The 14,397-nt window shown below is 46.1% G+C and overlaps 2 protein-coding genes across 3 annotated transcripts in view; one reads left to right on the top strand and one right to left on the bottom strand.

The window, feature by feature from the left end:
- The window catches only part of LOC142243708 (uncharacterized), a 478,920-nt gene that overhangs the window by 147,645 nt on the left and 316,878 nt on the right, over window positions 1-14,397 (top strand). The gene's annotated exons all lie outside the window — the stretch shown is intronic.
- The window catches only part of LOC142243704 (uncharacterized), a 49,826-nt gene that overhangs the window by 22,740 nt on the left and 12,689 nt on the right, over window positions 1-14,397 (bottom strand). The window contains exon 2 of one of the 2 annotated variants that reach the window (XM_075315877.1): window positions 8,367-8,484. In XM_075315877.1, coding sequence (XP_075171992.1) covers window positions 8,367-8,436 — 70 coding nt within the window. In that variant the 5' untranslated portion in view covers window positions 8,437-8,484. The remainder of the gene's footprint in view (window positions 1-8,366; window positions 8,485-14,397) is intronic. The other variant, XM_075315878.1, reaches the window with a different exon arrangement.

Here is a 14,397-nt window from a genome sequence, read left to right as displayed (position 1 = left end):
GCCTTCACCATGGCCCTTGCCCTCCCCAGCCTGAGAATACCGGGCCGCCGCTGTGTTGTTTCCTGGCTGGACGGTAAAAATACGGCGGAGCACACGCTTTTTTTTTATTTTTTTATTTTTAATATGTATGTTTGATTTCTATGTGTCTGTGCATTATAAATGTATTCTTCCTACACCACTGAAAATGGAGGAACTTTCTCTTCTTCTGCTAGTCACATCACTTCCTTGCAAAACGTAGGGCAGGGATGTACACTATATCCCGAAAAACGCGAAATAACGCGTGAATAATGCAGGAAAATGCAATGAAACGTACATACCTTGCTACCTGCGTTATTCCCTGCATGATTTCATGATTACATTACAGTCAATGGAGTGAATAGCGCAGTTAGCTGCAGAAAAGAAGTGACTGCTCATTCTTTTTCTTAAAGGGAACCTGTCATCAGAAATTTCGCCCAAAAGCTAAAAGATTCCCCCTCTGCAGCTCCTGGGCTGCATTCTAGGAAGGTCCCTGTTATTATTGTGCCCCATGTGAGACCAAAATAAAGCCTTTATAAAGTTCTACCTTTTTGTATGCAGCTTCTGTAAATGTGACACGGGGGCGGGCTCTCTGCCGTCCGTTATTCTGCCTCCTGGTCCTGTATGCCGCCCCCATCGCTCCTTTCCATATCTGATGCACCGCCCACTGCTCCAGCCATCCCCGTGCATGCCCAGTGCCAGTCTCACAGGACTGAGCACTGTGACTGCTGGTGACGTGTGCGCAGGCAAGTGATTATGGACGGGACTGTGACTGTTATCAGCAAGTACCCGGCCATAATCTCTTGAGCGCGCAAACCTCTCCAGCGTCACACTGAACTCAGTGTAGATGCTAGACTGTATGGGCTGCTTCCAGGGATGACGTCCCTTTGTCACGTGATAGGGGCGTGTTCGAAATACTATCACATGACAAAGGGACGTCATCCCTGGAAGCAGCCCATACAGTCTAGCATCTACACTGAGTTCAGTGTGACGCTGGAGAGGTTTGCGCGCTCAAGAGATTATGGCCGGGTACTTGCTGATAACAGTCACAGTCCCGTCCATAATCACTTGCCTGCGCACACGTCACCAGCAGTCACACTGCTCAGTCCTGTGAGACTGGCACTGGGCATGCACGGGGATGGCTGGAGCAGTGGGCGGTGCATCAGATATGGAAAGGAGCGATGGGGGCGGCATACAGGACCAGGAGGCAGAATAACGGACGGCAGAGAGCCCGCCCCCGTGTCGGATTTACAGAAGCTGCATACAAAAAGGTAGAACTTTATAAAGGCTTTATTTTGGTCTCACATGGGGCACAATAATAACAGGGACCTTCCTAGAATGGAGCACAGGAGCTGCAGAGGGGGAATCTTTTAGCTTTTGGGCGAAATTTCTGATGACAGGTTCCCTTTAAGAAAAGAACGCAGTGTGCCTACAGCTAATTTTTTTTTGCCATAGGTTTTGCTTGGAAGTGTCTGCAGAAAGGTACAACCATTTTCTCAAGAAATTTCTGCAGCAAAAACGCAAGTAAAAACGCAGTGTGTGAACATAGCCTTAGACTTCTACATTAGGCTACATTCAGACGACCGTCCCGTTTTTGCGGTCCGCAAAAAATGGTCCTGTTTTTTCACAGATGCATCTGTGTGGCATCCGTGTGACATCTGTTCCGTATACGGTCCGTGTGCCTTCCGTTTTTTTTTTTTTGCGGACTGCAAAAAAACGGAAGCAGCTAGATAGATAAATAGAGAGAGGGATGGATGAATGAATGAAGGGATAGAGGGATAGATTGATAATAGATGAGAAAGACATATAATGTCCCACTGACCTACATTTTGTAATTTTGCACTCTCTGGTGCCTCTCATGTGGCACTAAAGGGTGCTTAGTCTTGTATTGAGCCAAAAAATAAATAATTAAAAAAACAATGTGGGATCCCCCCTATTTTTTTTAGCCAGCTAGGGTAAAGCAGACGGCTGCAGCCTGTAGACCACAGCTGGCAGCTTCACCTTGGCTGGTAATCCAACACAGGTCCTCCCATGCTGTTATTTTAAATTAAATAATTTAAAACAAAAAACGTGGGGTACCCCCCAAATTGGATCACCAGCCAAGGTAAAGCTGACAGCTGTGGTCTGATATTCTCAGACTAGGGAGGTCCACCATTATTGGACACTCCCCAGCCTAAAAATAGCAGGCCGCAGCAGAAGTAGCGCATCCATTAGATGCGCCAATCCTGGTGCTGCGCCCCGCCTCATCCCGTTGCCCTGGTGCAGGGGAAAACGGGGTAATTTATGGGGTTGATACCAGCTGTGTAATGTCACCTGGCATCAAGCCCTGGCATTAGTGATGTCAGTCACGGCATCTATCAGATATCCGACATCACTAACCCAGTCAGTAAAAAAAAAACCAAAAAAACAGACAACATTTTTTTTTATATATATATATAAAAAAACACTCCCCAACACATTCCCTTTCACCAATTTATTGGAAAGAAAAAACAAATCCAGGTCCGGCGTAATCCAGTAAGAGGGGTCCCACAACGATCCATACCCACTGTCCCAGTCAGTGAAGAACAGAATGTTCCCCATTGGCTGGGAGAGCAGTGCAGTGACCTGAGCTAAAATCATTAGGTCAGGCCTGCAGGTCTTCACCCACAGTGGACGATCTTATTCTATGGCCACTCGCTGTGAGATATTCAGATGTAGCAGAGCTGAATCGCCGTGGGATCTCGTGTGGATTACTTCAAAGAGGTGTGTTGGGGTTAATAAAGTGGTGGCAGAGGTTGTTTTTTGTCTTTTATTCCAAATAAAGGATTTTATCAGTGTTTGTGTTTATTTACTGTCACTTACAGATTAGTGATGTGGGGTGTCATAGATGCCTGAGCCATTACTAATCTGGGGTTTAGTAGCAGCTGTTATTAACCTCTCATTAACCCAACTACCACCGCATCAGGGCAACGGGAAGAGCTGGTAAAGCACCGGGCTTGTGGCATCTAATGAATACGGCAATTGAAGGCGGCTGCAGGCTGATATTTTTAGGTTTGGTCTCTCCAGCATGAGAAAACCAGCCCCTATCTGCGGGGCTTTATCTTGGCTGGGTATCAAAACTGGGAGGAACCGCATGTTGTTTTTTTTTTAATTATTAAAAAAAACCAAAAACCGCATACAGTTCCTCTTCTTTGATACACAGCCAAGATAAGTGCAGGGCTGGGGCTGTAGACTGCTTATCTGTGATGGGTATCAGAATATGGGGGGCCCTGCACCATTTGTTTTATTTTTAAATCTCGGTACTGAGGGAAGATGCTAGAGTGTATGGGCTCCTTTCAGGAAGACGTCATTCCAACTCGTTCCCTATCACATGATATATCACATGATAGGGGCGTGTTCAACATACCATCCAAGGTTTCCAGCCAGAATAAACATTCTTTTTCTAACTCCACGTGGGCATGAAGCGGTTTATAACAGAAGTGGGGGTCTGGAGGCAAGACCCGCAGATAGGGGGAGTGCTGAGTGGGGGATGTGAATCCCCCACCTTGCATGATTATGGTGGACGAGAGGAAACATCACCACGCCCACTAACCTGGAATGAGCCCAGACATTCTAACCTCCCAGTAGATGCTAGAGTGTATGGGCTCCTTTAGTTACACTGCTTTCCCCGCCCACCGGCCGTCTTGGCGCCGGTGATTGGATGCAGTCAGTTGACACTCAAGGTGTGAGGCGTGTGACTGCGCATCTGACTGTAATCAGCGGCTCAGGTAGTGAATGTGAGGCCTGGGAACAGCAAACAGCCATGCCGGACCCTTGGTAAGTCCACCGCGCGCGCTCCCATTCCTCTATTTTTTCTACCACCATGTTTAATCTCCGGATTCTGCTCCCCATAGACTTCTATGGGGGCAAATTCCGCACCATATCTGGATTTTGTTTTTAAAAGAGCAGGTTTTTTGTGAGTGCACTCAGCTCTAGTACTGGACTTTCTTTTTCTTCTATATTGTGTTGTGGTTGCAGCAACGTCCGTGCACCTGTGGGTCCGCAGAATTAACTGTGAGCTTTCCCCTTCTCCCTCTATGTTCAGGACGGTGAAAACAGACTCAGGGGTTAAGACAGACTGGATCCTGTAATTTCCGTCAGTAAAGACGTACGATGATTGCAGGATCACACTTGTGTCTGGTCGCTCCATCACCTGCACCCGAACATCACATCCACCGGAGCCCCCAGAGGGTCCTATACTATCTCCATAAGTGCAATCTCCTGCTAATAAAAGGTGCTGCAATTTTAATATGTAATTATGAATACAAAAATTAAATGTTTTAATAGTTTTTTTATTAATTCTATTTTTACTCAAACACTGGAGGCTGCCATCTTACATTTGTGTAACGACACTTCCACATCACAAATACAGCAACCCCTGCACATAGGAGATAACAGTCGGCGTCCGACCCATCTCCTGTACTGTGGCTGCTTCCTGCTGTGACCATGAGAGGTCCCTGGGCTGTACAGATCACAGCTGTCATTAACCCCTTATATTACCCCGATTCCCACCGCACCAGGGCAGTTGGGATAAAGTGGGTAATGTGGTTGATGTGCCAATTCCAGGGCAGCTGAGACCTACTATTACGAATCGGCGGTGCCGTAGCCGCAAGCAGCCTGCTGTGGTTCCTGCAACGTCCAGGCGCCGGCCGCCGTTTTTGGCCATGCCTCGGGTCGTCCAGCTGGCTGCTTTCTCCTCCACGTCCAAGTGTGGAGAGGTGGCTAGAGCGCATGCGTGTGCTGATTTACCCCAGCCACAGCCTAAGTCCAGTGTTTTGCCTAGTGAGCATGCTCAGCCTGATAGTGCCATTTCTGAGGCTAAGTCCTCGGTTGAGGCTACTGAGCATGCTCCTACACTTAGTGCGAAAAGCCTCTTTTGCAGAGGTACTTGGACTTTGTGCCGTGTCTAAGTCCTGTGTTGTGCCTACTGAGCATGCTGAGGGTGATAGTCTGATTTCAGAGCTTAAGTCCATTGTTCAGGCTACTGAGCATGCTCAGGCACTTAGCCTCTGATGCACTAAGTCCGGTAAGGACTTCACTGGGCATGTCCGTGAGGTGGCAGGCCCTGATAGGGCAGAGGGCATCAGATGTCCTGATGACATGGCCACTCCGGACTGGCTCGCGGAGGCCCGCCCCTATGACCTGGCACCTCACCATTGGTTGTCAGACGGTGGCTGTCATGAGGTCATCAGTGACGAGGCAGTTCCGGATAGGCTGCTGGTGATGTCACTGATGATGTGGCACTCAGTAATTGGCTCCTGGAGGTGCCATTGTGGTCCACCCTGGGTTTGGGGCGGACCCAGGTTATAAAAGGGGCTGGAGACAACATAGAGGTGCGTAGTCTTCACACATGCTCAGTCAGAGCACACCTTCATGTGTAGAGCCCATTGCGGCTACAGCCTTTTAGATTGGAAGCGGTAGGTAGGGTTAGGCGTCCGGTGCTTGTCACGCCAAGACACCCGTGGATCAGCACGCTAGGGTCAGGAGCCGGGCTTCCACCTCCTACCATTCAGTCCTGCTAGTGCAGCCCAGTGGAGTTAACTGGGCTGTGGCTGCTGCGCCACCTGTCCTGTTGTGCCCCCTACGCACACGGACAGCGTACCCCAGGATCCCTGTGGCGTTAACAGGGAGTCCCTGGGCTGGGTGTGTGGATTCTGTTCCCCTCGTATCGGCTTCTCGGTCAACGCTACCGGTGTGACCACCTGACCTAACGTGTCCTGAACACACGTGGCTAGTTGAGAGTCCCGGTGACCAGAAACGCTAATCGGGGGACCGCTCGGTCTGACGTGTCGTACACACGTAGCCGACAGGGCGCTTTCGCAGCGGTCTTCTGGTCAACGCTACCTGGTCACCACCCGGCCTGACGTGTCCCCTGCACACGTGGTCGGAGTACTGCCATAGGTACAACGAAACGCTGAGTTGTCGTCTGGTCTGACGTGTCCCTACACACGTGATCGGTTCCCAGGTTTACTGGGTTATCTCAAAGCCACCCAGCTCTGTATTCTTCGCTTAACCTTCGGGTTGCCAGCAGCTCCATTGTCATTTGGAGCACAGTGGGCCCCGAAAAGCGATTGCGATATTTGCCACCTTATCCTGATTAGCCAGTACCCCCGTAACACCTACCATTTTAAGCTGGAGAGGTCCCCATAAACATGGGTCTGCCGAGCCTGAGAATACCAGCCCCCAGCTGTCGGCTTTACCTGTGAGGGACCAGATATTTAAATTAAAAAAAAAAAATTACAAAAAAAGTCAATGGGCTCCCTCGTATTTTGATACACAGCCAAGATAAAGCACACAGATGGGGACTGCAGCCTAAAGCCGTCTGCTTTATCTGCACTGGGTATCAATATACAGGAAACCCTACGCCATTTTTTAAATTTATTTTTATATTCCATTGGGCACCCAGACAGCAAGGAGACGGCGGCAGTCTGACTTCGGCCAATCACAGAGGGTGGGCAGGGAAGCAGTGAATATTCATGTGCTTTAATGAGTAGACCCGGAAGCAATGTGACTGTCCCGCGCATGGAGACCCGGTAAGTACAATTTCCTTGCTTTAATCACCATTTTGCTGCCTTTTGCATCGCCTAGCCGGCAAAGATCGACGATTCTAGATGCGATAGAACCAGACCCAAAAGAGACTGAATGTGCTACAAACTCCAAAATGACTGCAACAAGGTATTTAAGGGTGTGCATATTTATGCAACCACATGATTACTTTTTGTACTTAAAATTCTTTCAAATTTTCTATTGAATTGTACAGATTATGGGCAACATTAAATCTTACATTTTACATGCCAAAATCCTGGTATTTGGACCTAGGGTGTGTAGACTTTACATCCACTCTATGGAGTAACGGATCCCCCTTAATACATGAGCCCATATTACACTCGTCACACAGAAGCCGCCCGACACCGTTTAGTCCACACTGAACAATAGTCGCTTTATCGGCTCCACAAGGACAATGACACCGGGGAACGAGAGATCTTATGTCCAAAAAGATGACATCTCACACAATGGAGAGAAGAAAGAAAGCGGCTTCCAGACTCCCCTGGAGGACAGAAGGGTTGAGGGATTAGATACCCCCCACCCAACATATGTGTAGATTGTCAGCCGAGTCTACAGTATATAGAGGTGTAAACTGTGACCTCCCCCGCAGGGCCCAGGAGACCAGTTACTGCCCCATGTACATTATTCAGGAGAATCAGACGCCCCTCTAATGTGTATGTGACCTCCCAACGCCCCGCAGACAGTGTGAACTGGAGCCAGTGCTTCTCTGGATATTACAGCGCGGCCAGAGGAGTCCGGGGATGATTACTTCTCTCTCCCCACAGAGAACAGGTGAACACTTGTCTATGGGGGGACGGGAGAGACAGTGGTCACCAGACCCCGATATAATTGTGTCCTCACCATCACTGATCGAGAAGAGACAATATATTCTACTGCAGCTGAATTTTAAAAAAAAATTAATTTGCATTTTTATAATTCACTTAAGCCGGATACAGTAAAATGCCGCCGGCCACCATTTATCTGCTCCGTAACAAGTTATCAAAAAAAAAAATAAATAAATAATACTTGCAGTCACTTCACCACTCACTTCTCTGCCACTTCTGCACCTCACCATCCGGTTCTCACCTTTCTGCCTCTTCCGGTCCTTGGTGCATATTCTTATTACAGTCGCCAAGTGCTGAATCCCTGGACCTTTTCTCGCTAGGCCGGGACTTCTGGCTCTGATGAGGACAGGGATACTTCCGCACAATGTGATGGCGTATGTCCTGATGTCACCTCTTTATTGGCGCTTGTGTAATAACGTCCAAGCAGAGGTGTGGAGACGGTTAGCCAAACCTCCGACTCCGATGTTTCCCTGACTCCGCCTCCCTCCTACACGGCTCATGTTTAAGTGATAAATTTACTGTAGTAAAATGGTAACATCCGGCTTTTAATAGTTATTGTGAAATAATCCAGCTATTTACATTGTATGTATTATACATATACATACATATATATATACACACACACACCGTATATACACTGTACGTCTACACTGCTAAAAGCTCCATGGTCCTGAAATTGGGCAAATCCTCCCCCATCAGCAGTGACAGCCGCTCCATGTTCCCGCTGTATCTTACATCCATATTATAGGAGCACAGCGGTGTTATCACATATAGCGCTATCACATTATCACCAGATATCATCTGCATTTGTCTGAATGGGGGAATCTACGGCTGAAGAAACCGAGAAAACACAAAACATGAAATCTCCAGCCCAGAACTGTCCGGTCCAGAGAACGAGGAGAACGTGACTCTCCTCTGCTTTATATAGTGGTGACTCCTCACCGGGGCGGTTACCTGCAGGATCCTCCTCTGTGCACCGATCACCACCACCAACATCACTTTCCTCCTCCATTATATCTGCAGTATTAAGAGTCTTCAGATCTTTACCCGGATTTCAGAGCTGTGAAAGAAATAATGGAAACATCAGACTAAAGTAAACGTCACGGTGAAAGTTGTAGATGACCAGAGAGGATCAGCTCGCCTGATATGGCAGCTTTAGTAAAACCTTACAGTCTCTGTTATATAATTCTGTCATGATTCGGCCACTCAGTGTGTCCTGGACTCAGTGAGTGGCAGCTCAGTTGTCCTATATATACAGGGGGGTGCTGAGTGGTCAGTGTTGTGAGTGACAGTCCAGTCGCCCAATCTGGGCAGGGCTGTGCTGAGTTTCTTCCTGTTGTCTCCCATTCTGAGTGATTACCTTGCTAGTTAGCTGGCTGACTGGTCTATTGCCAGTTGTAGCCTTAGCTCAGTGGTGTGTGCCTAGTTTCTGGAGCTCTGGCTTTCTGTTTATTGCTCCCCGATCTTGCCTTTGACTATGCGTTTTCCCTTGTCCCTTTGTTTTGATTCTCTACCTTCCTGGAATTCTCGGACTGAGTCTTGATTATGCCTTGGTCTCATCCCTCCGTTTATGATGAGCTTTCCTGCTATATGATCCTGGGCCTCTTGACTTCCCTGCCTCAGAGTTTGTCTGTGAGTAATTACTCATATAATATTTCTTTGTGATGATATGTTCAGGCCCAGACAAACTGCACAGGCGACCTTTAGGTAATTTTCCATTAGGGACTAAATCAATAGCACAGTCATAAGGAAAAAGTGGAGGTAATATCTCTCCTCCTTTCTGAGAACACCGGAAGTCTTTGAGGAACCCTCCAGACTAGCAGAGCAAATCTGTGAAGAATTAAACGGAACCTGTCACCTACAATATGCATTCTGACCTCTCATCAGACACATGTGTGCCCTAATTACAGCTCTCTACCCATCCCTGTGTTATAAAATTGTGTAATATGCAAGTAATAAACGTTTTTTATTACATACATATTTCCTATGCAAACGGCAGAGCTCGTCGCCCCATGGGCGTCGCATCGCCCTGTGGGCGTTTGCATACTTTCCATGGTATCACGCCCCTGTGGGCGTGATACCATGGATTTAAATCAGCGCCGTGACCGTGGAAAGTATGCAAACGCCCACAGGGTGATGCTACGCCCATGGGTAGGGAGGTGTAATTAGGCCACACATGTGTCTGATAGGTCAGAACACATATTGTAGGTGACAGGTTCCCTTTAAGACTTTTCTTATAACTAGATAACAGTGGACTCATGGATGTTCGGCAGCTCTTTAAAAATTAAAAAAAAAAATAATAAATGACAAAAGGTCAATTCGGGATCCGAACTTGATCCCGGATGATGAACCCCATATAAGTCAATGGAGACTCAAATTTGAGTGCTGTAAAATAGTTGTAGTAAGGGCTAGGGGGCTTCTAAAGGAAGCAAAAATGGGGTAAGAGCAGGAGAATTATACGTACTGTGTTTACCAAATGATAACACAGTAGTCATCCCCTTTTCTGACCCCTCATTAAAATTCATGAATAGTCACCACTTCCCGCACTGCCCCCCCTTCTGTGATTGATTGCAGTCAAGCTGCTGTATTGTAGTGTAAAATTAAATTGTTTTTAAAAGGAAAAAAAAATAAATAAATTGTACAGTTTGCTAACCTGCCAATATAAAGGAGCAGCTGTGGGCCGATATCAGGCTGGGAAGGTGCAAATATCCATGGCTTTTCCCATTATGATAATAGAAGTCCTGAATGGTCAGCCTTAGCGTGGCTGTTTAGCAAAAATAGAGTGGACACCAGATCTGAAATTAAACAACGTGGGGGTCGCCCCTATTTTTGATAACCAGCGCAGATAAAGCTGACAGCTGAGGGCCATTATTATCAGGCAGGGAAAGGATATGGTTATTGGCCCATCCCAGCAAAAAAAAAAAATACATCAGCCCACAGCTGCCCCAGAGTTGGCACATCACTTTACCTAGCTCATTCCGATTGCACTGGGGAGGGGCAATCGGGGTAATATGTGGTGTTGATGATAGCAGTGATTGTTAAAAAACAAGACAAAAAAAAAATCACAGCTGCCATCAAGCCATGGTGTACGTAATGGAGAGGTGTTTGAGACACCCCATGACTGCCCTGTAATTAAAAACAAAAAAAAGCACCCAGTTGTGAGAAGCAGGGAAGTGATTGAGGTCACCAGAGTTCACAGCTTGCGGTTCTCACGGTACCAACACTGACCGCATGTGAACTTATTACTGGACGACTCTGCTGCTGTGTAACTTCCAGAATTTCTTTTTAATAAATAAGTGTTTATGCAAATAACATACACACACTGGAAAAAAAAGTATTGAATTTTTTTAACTACACTTGGTGAGTTAGTAATGGGGGTGTCTGATAGATGCCTCTTCATTACTAACCCCTTGGCTTGATGCAAGCTGTCAATTCACAGCTGATATCAACCCCACAAACATTACCCCAATTGCCACAGCCCCAAGGCAATCGTGAAGAGCCGGGCAAAGTGCCAGAATTGAAGCATGCAATAGATGCGGCAGTTCTGGGGTGGCTGCAGGCTGCTGTTCTTAGGCTGGGAAGGACCAAATAACCATGTGTATTCCCAGCCTCATAATATCAACCCCCAGCAGTCTGCTTTACCTTGGCTGATTATTAAAATTGGGGGAAAACCGCACGCTTTTTCTTTTTTTTTTTTTTTCCCCAAACAATTTTTATTGATTTTTCAAATTTTATACAAAATCATTGCAGAAGAAATGTGGTTACCAAAGAAGAAAAAAAAAACGTACATTCGTTGCCAAAATATGTCAAAGAAAGGGGTAATACCCCAACTTAATATTCCAATCTATTTCTTGTTTCACAATGGTAAATAACAAGCCAGTATTAGAAAGTCTAAACGTAACACATATAGAACATATCCCTAAACCCCCTTGTCATTCTCTAATACATCCAAAATAAGTGTCGAGCATTGTTCTTACTGTGGCATCTCTCTTTCGCCCTTCCCTCTAGTCCCCGCTAGTTAAACCTTAATTTTCCCAGACTTCTCTGGATTTCATTTCGAAGATACCACTCCGTCTGCCTGAAAGGTGTCACCAAATTGTTTATTTCTTCCCGTGAGAGATGGGTTTCTATAAAGGTTTTCCATCTCCCAAAGAACTTGGTAGTCTTATTGTCTTTGTCTCTTTCTGCTTCTAGTTTCTCCAGCCTCAAAAGGTTATGCAGTTCGCCAATAACTACCCCTGGAGATGGAGCTTCCTCCTGTATCCAGTGCCTTAGTATGCATCTTTTAGCTATCATGGCTATGTCATGTATGATTGCAAATGTCTTTTTGTCCTGAGTGTTCGGTCCCCCTCTAACGCCCCCCTCAAAGGAGTGAAAAATCCACACCATTAACTCTTGATTTGCAAAAAATGTTCCATGTTGTCTGAACCAATGTTCTGACTTGATTCCAGAACCTCTTTATTACCCTACATTCCCACAGACCATGTAACATGTCTGTTTTTTCTTCGTGGCATTTAGGACATCGTGCATTTCTACCCGGTATGTTAAAACCCAATACAGCCCTATGCAATATCCTAAATTGGGTATCTCTCCAGCTCTCATTGGTGACCTGTTTCCGCATCTGAACCCATCCTTTCAATATGACATCCACCACTTCTTGTCCTTTCAGTTGCTTCTCCCATGCTAAAAGCGTACAGCTGTCTTCCCAAGATATTAGCACCCCTCTGAGTGTTCGGTATATTTGAGAAACATTCACATTTGTTGCATCCCCATCCATAAGCTCATGAATCATACTCTTGTTCAGTTCCCTTCCCATCTCTCCAAGGTCTCTCATTACTCCATGCCTCAATTGTTCGTACTGGATAATGTGGAAACTGTTGAGGTCATATCTATCAAGCACTTCCTGTCCTGTCAGCCACCTTCTCTCATCCACATTCATAACATCTTTCATTCTTCTAATGCCCTTCTCTTTCCAATTGAGAAACAGTTTAGTCTCTCTTCCCAGGGGGAAGTTTGGCGATGCCCAAGGGTTTAAATATTTTGATACCTTCCAAGAGAGTCCCAGTTTCCGCCTTACCAATCTCCTGGCCAGCATGGTATCTCGAAATATAATTGAGTTTCTTATGTGCCCTTCATCTTAGACAGTGGGGAATGGAGAATGGATGCCAGGTCCCATGGCTCTGCATACTTGTGTTCCAAACCATGATCTGAGTGTCTGCTCGTTCCTCTCAGCCAGTCAATCACGTGTCTCATGATGCACACAATGTTGTACCCTCTGACGTCCGGGAAATTTATTCCTCCTGCCTCCACTGACTTCATCAGCGTACGCAACTTTATTCTAGGTTTCCTTCCCCTCCAAACAAAATCTGCATACGCTGAGTTAATTCTGTTGACTTCTTTCAGTGGTACCAGTAGCGGAATTGTCTGGAAGGGATACAACAGTCTGGGGAAACTCATCATTTTTATAAGGTGGCATCTTGCTAATAGTGGTAAGGGTAGTCCCTTCCATCCTTTCAGTTGGTTTATGATTTTTCTAATCAGTGGTCCATAATTCAGTTTGTAAATTGATTCCACCGTCCTCCCTATATACACTCCCAAGTATTTGACTGATGATTGTGCTATAGGAATCCCATTTACATGGCCCTCACTTACATTTCTCCCAGCTGGCCCTTGACCCCCCTTCAAAAATAGAATCACGCACTTCTTTTTGTTCAACTTGAAGCCCGAGATGGATCCAAATTTTTCAATCATGTCAAGTGTCTGAGGCAGATCCGCACCAGGGTCCCCATGTATAAAATCACGTCGTCGGCGAAAAGCGCTATCTTCATTTCTACTCCTCTTATGGTGATCCCTTTGAAACTGTCATGACCCTGCAGCACCCATGACAACGGCTCGATTGCCAGGTTAAATAGTAGGGGGGATAACGGGCATCCCTGTCTCGTCCCTTTCATCAGAGGGAACACGTCCGACAGGAAACCCGGAGTATGGATCCTTGCTCCCGAGTTAGCATATAAACTTTTGATGTAGAGTCTCATCTTGCCTATGATCCCCGCAGCCTCCATCACCTTATCCAACCAACCCCAATTAACATTGCTTTTTCTCTTTTAAAGCAACACAAGTTTTTTAAATTATTTAAATAAAATAAAAAAAAGTGTGAGATCTCCTTTATTTTTGACAACCAGCCAAGGTAAACAGACAGATGAGGGTTGCAGCCTGCAGTTTTCTGCCTTACCTGCACTGGTTATCAAAAAAATAAGGGGGACCCCACGTGTTTTGTTTTTTTTTAATTTATTTACTTTAATTTAAAAAACTTGTGTTGCCCACCACAAGGTAAGGCACTAATCCTGAATGACCTGCTACTGATCGCATTCAGGACCTACAATGAGGTACGGTCAAGTGCTGGGTATTTAACCCTCCGCTGGCAAGGAGAGGTGGACAGTATCTCCTGGAACGTCAGCCTAATCACTTCAGCACCACCGCTCACTCACATGGAGACAGAGTGCATACGTAGTATAGGGATAAAAGAGGAAGAATTGCGGTTTAGGTGCGCTGCTGATCAGGAATACTGACACAAGGCTAATAGAAAAAAGAATTTAATGATAAAAGTAGCAATAAAACGTAATAAAACGCACACTATGCGTTTCTGGAATGATCTGTCCCCTTCCTCAGAAGTTGTTGAGAATCTCCATGGGTAATTGTTTCAGCACTGAACAGGACAAGGATCTGTCAGATTTCTTCACAAAACGCGGCTCCTTACTTGTGTCCATCACTAAATCAGCCAGCAGTTTCCATGCATGCCCCCTGTCACATAGCAAAACGGGGAAAGCAGGTCCTGGAAGCAATGAAATGTCCACAGCCCAGAGTCCTGAGCTAAACCCAATAGAAAACCTCCTGAAAATTCTTGGTGACAAAGTTATGGCTAAAAAACACACAACAGTCAAAGAACTGTGGAAGAGACTGGAAGAGTGGACCA

Source organism: Anomaloglossus baeobatrachus, chromosome 6 (genome assembly GCF_048569485.1).
Source record: "Anomaloglossus baeobatrachus isolate aAnoBae1 chromosome 6, aAnoBae1.hap1, whole genome shotgun sequence".
Lineage (NCBI taxonomy): Eukaryota > Metazoa > Chordata > Amphibia > Anura > Aromobatidae > Anomaloglossus > Anomaloglossus baeobatrachus.
The sequence above is the reverse complement of the archived record's forward strand: the minus strand, read 5'-3'. Positions and strand labels throughout refer to the sequence as shown.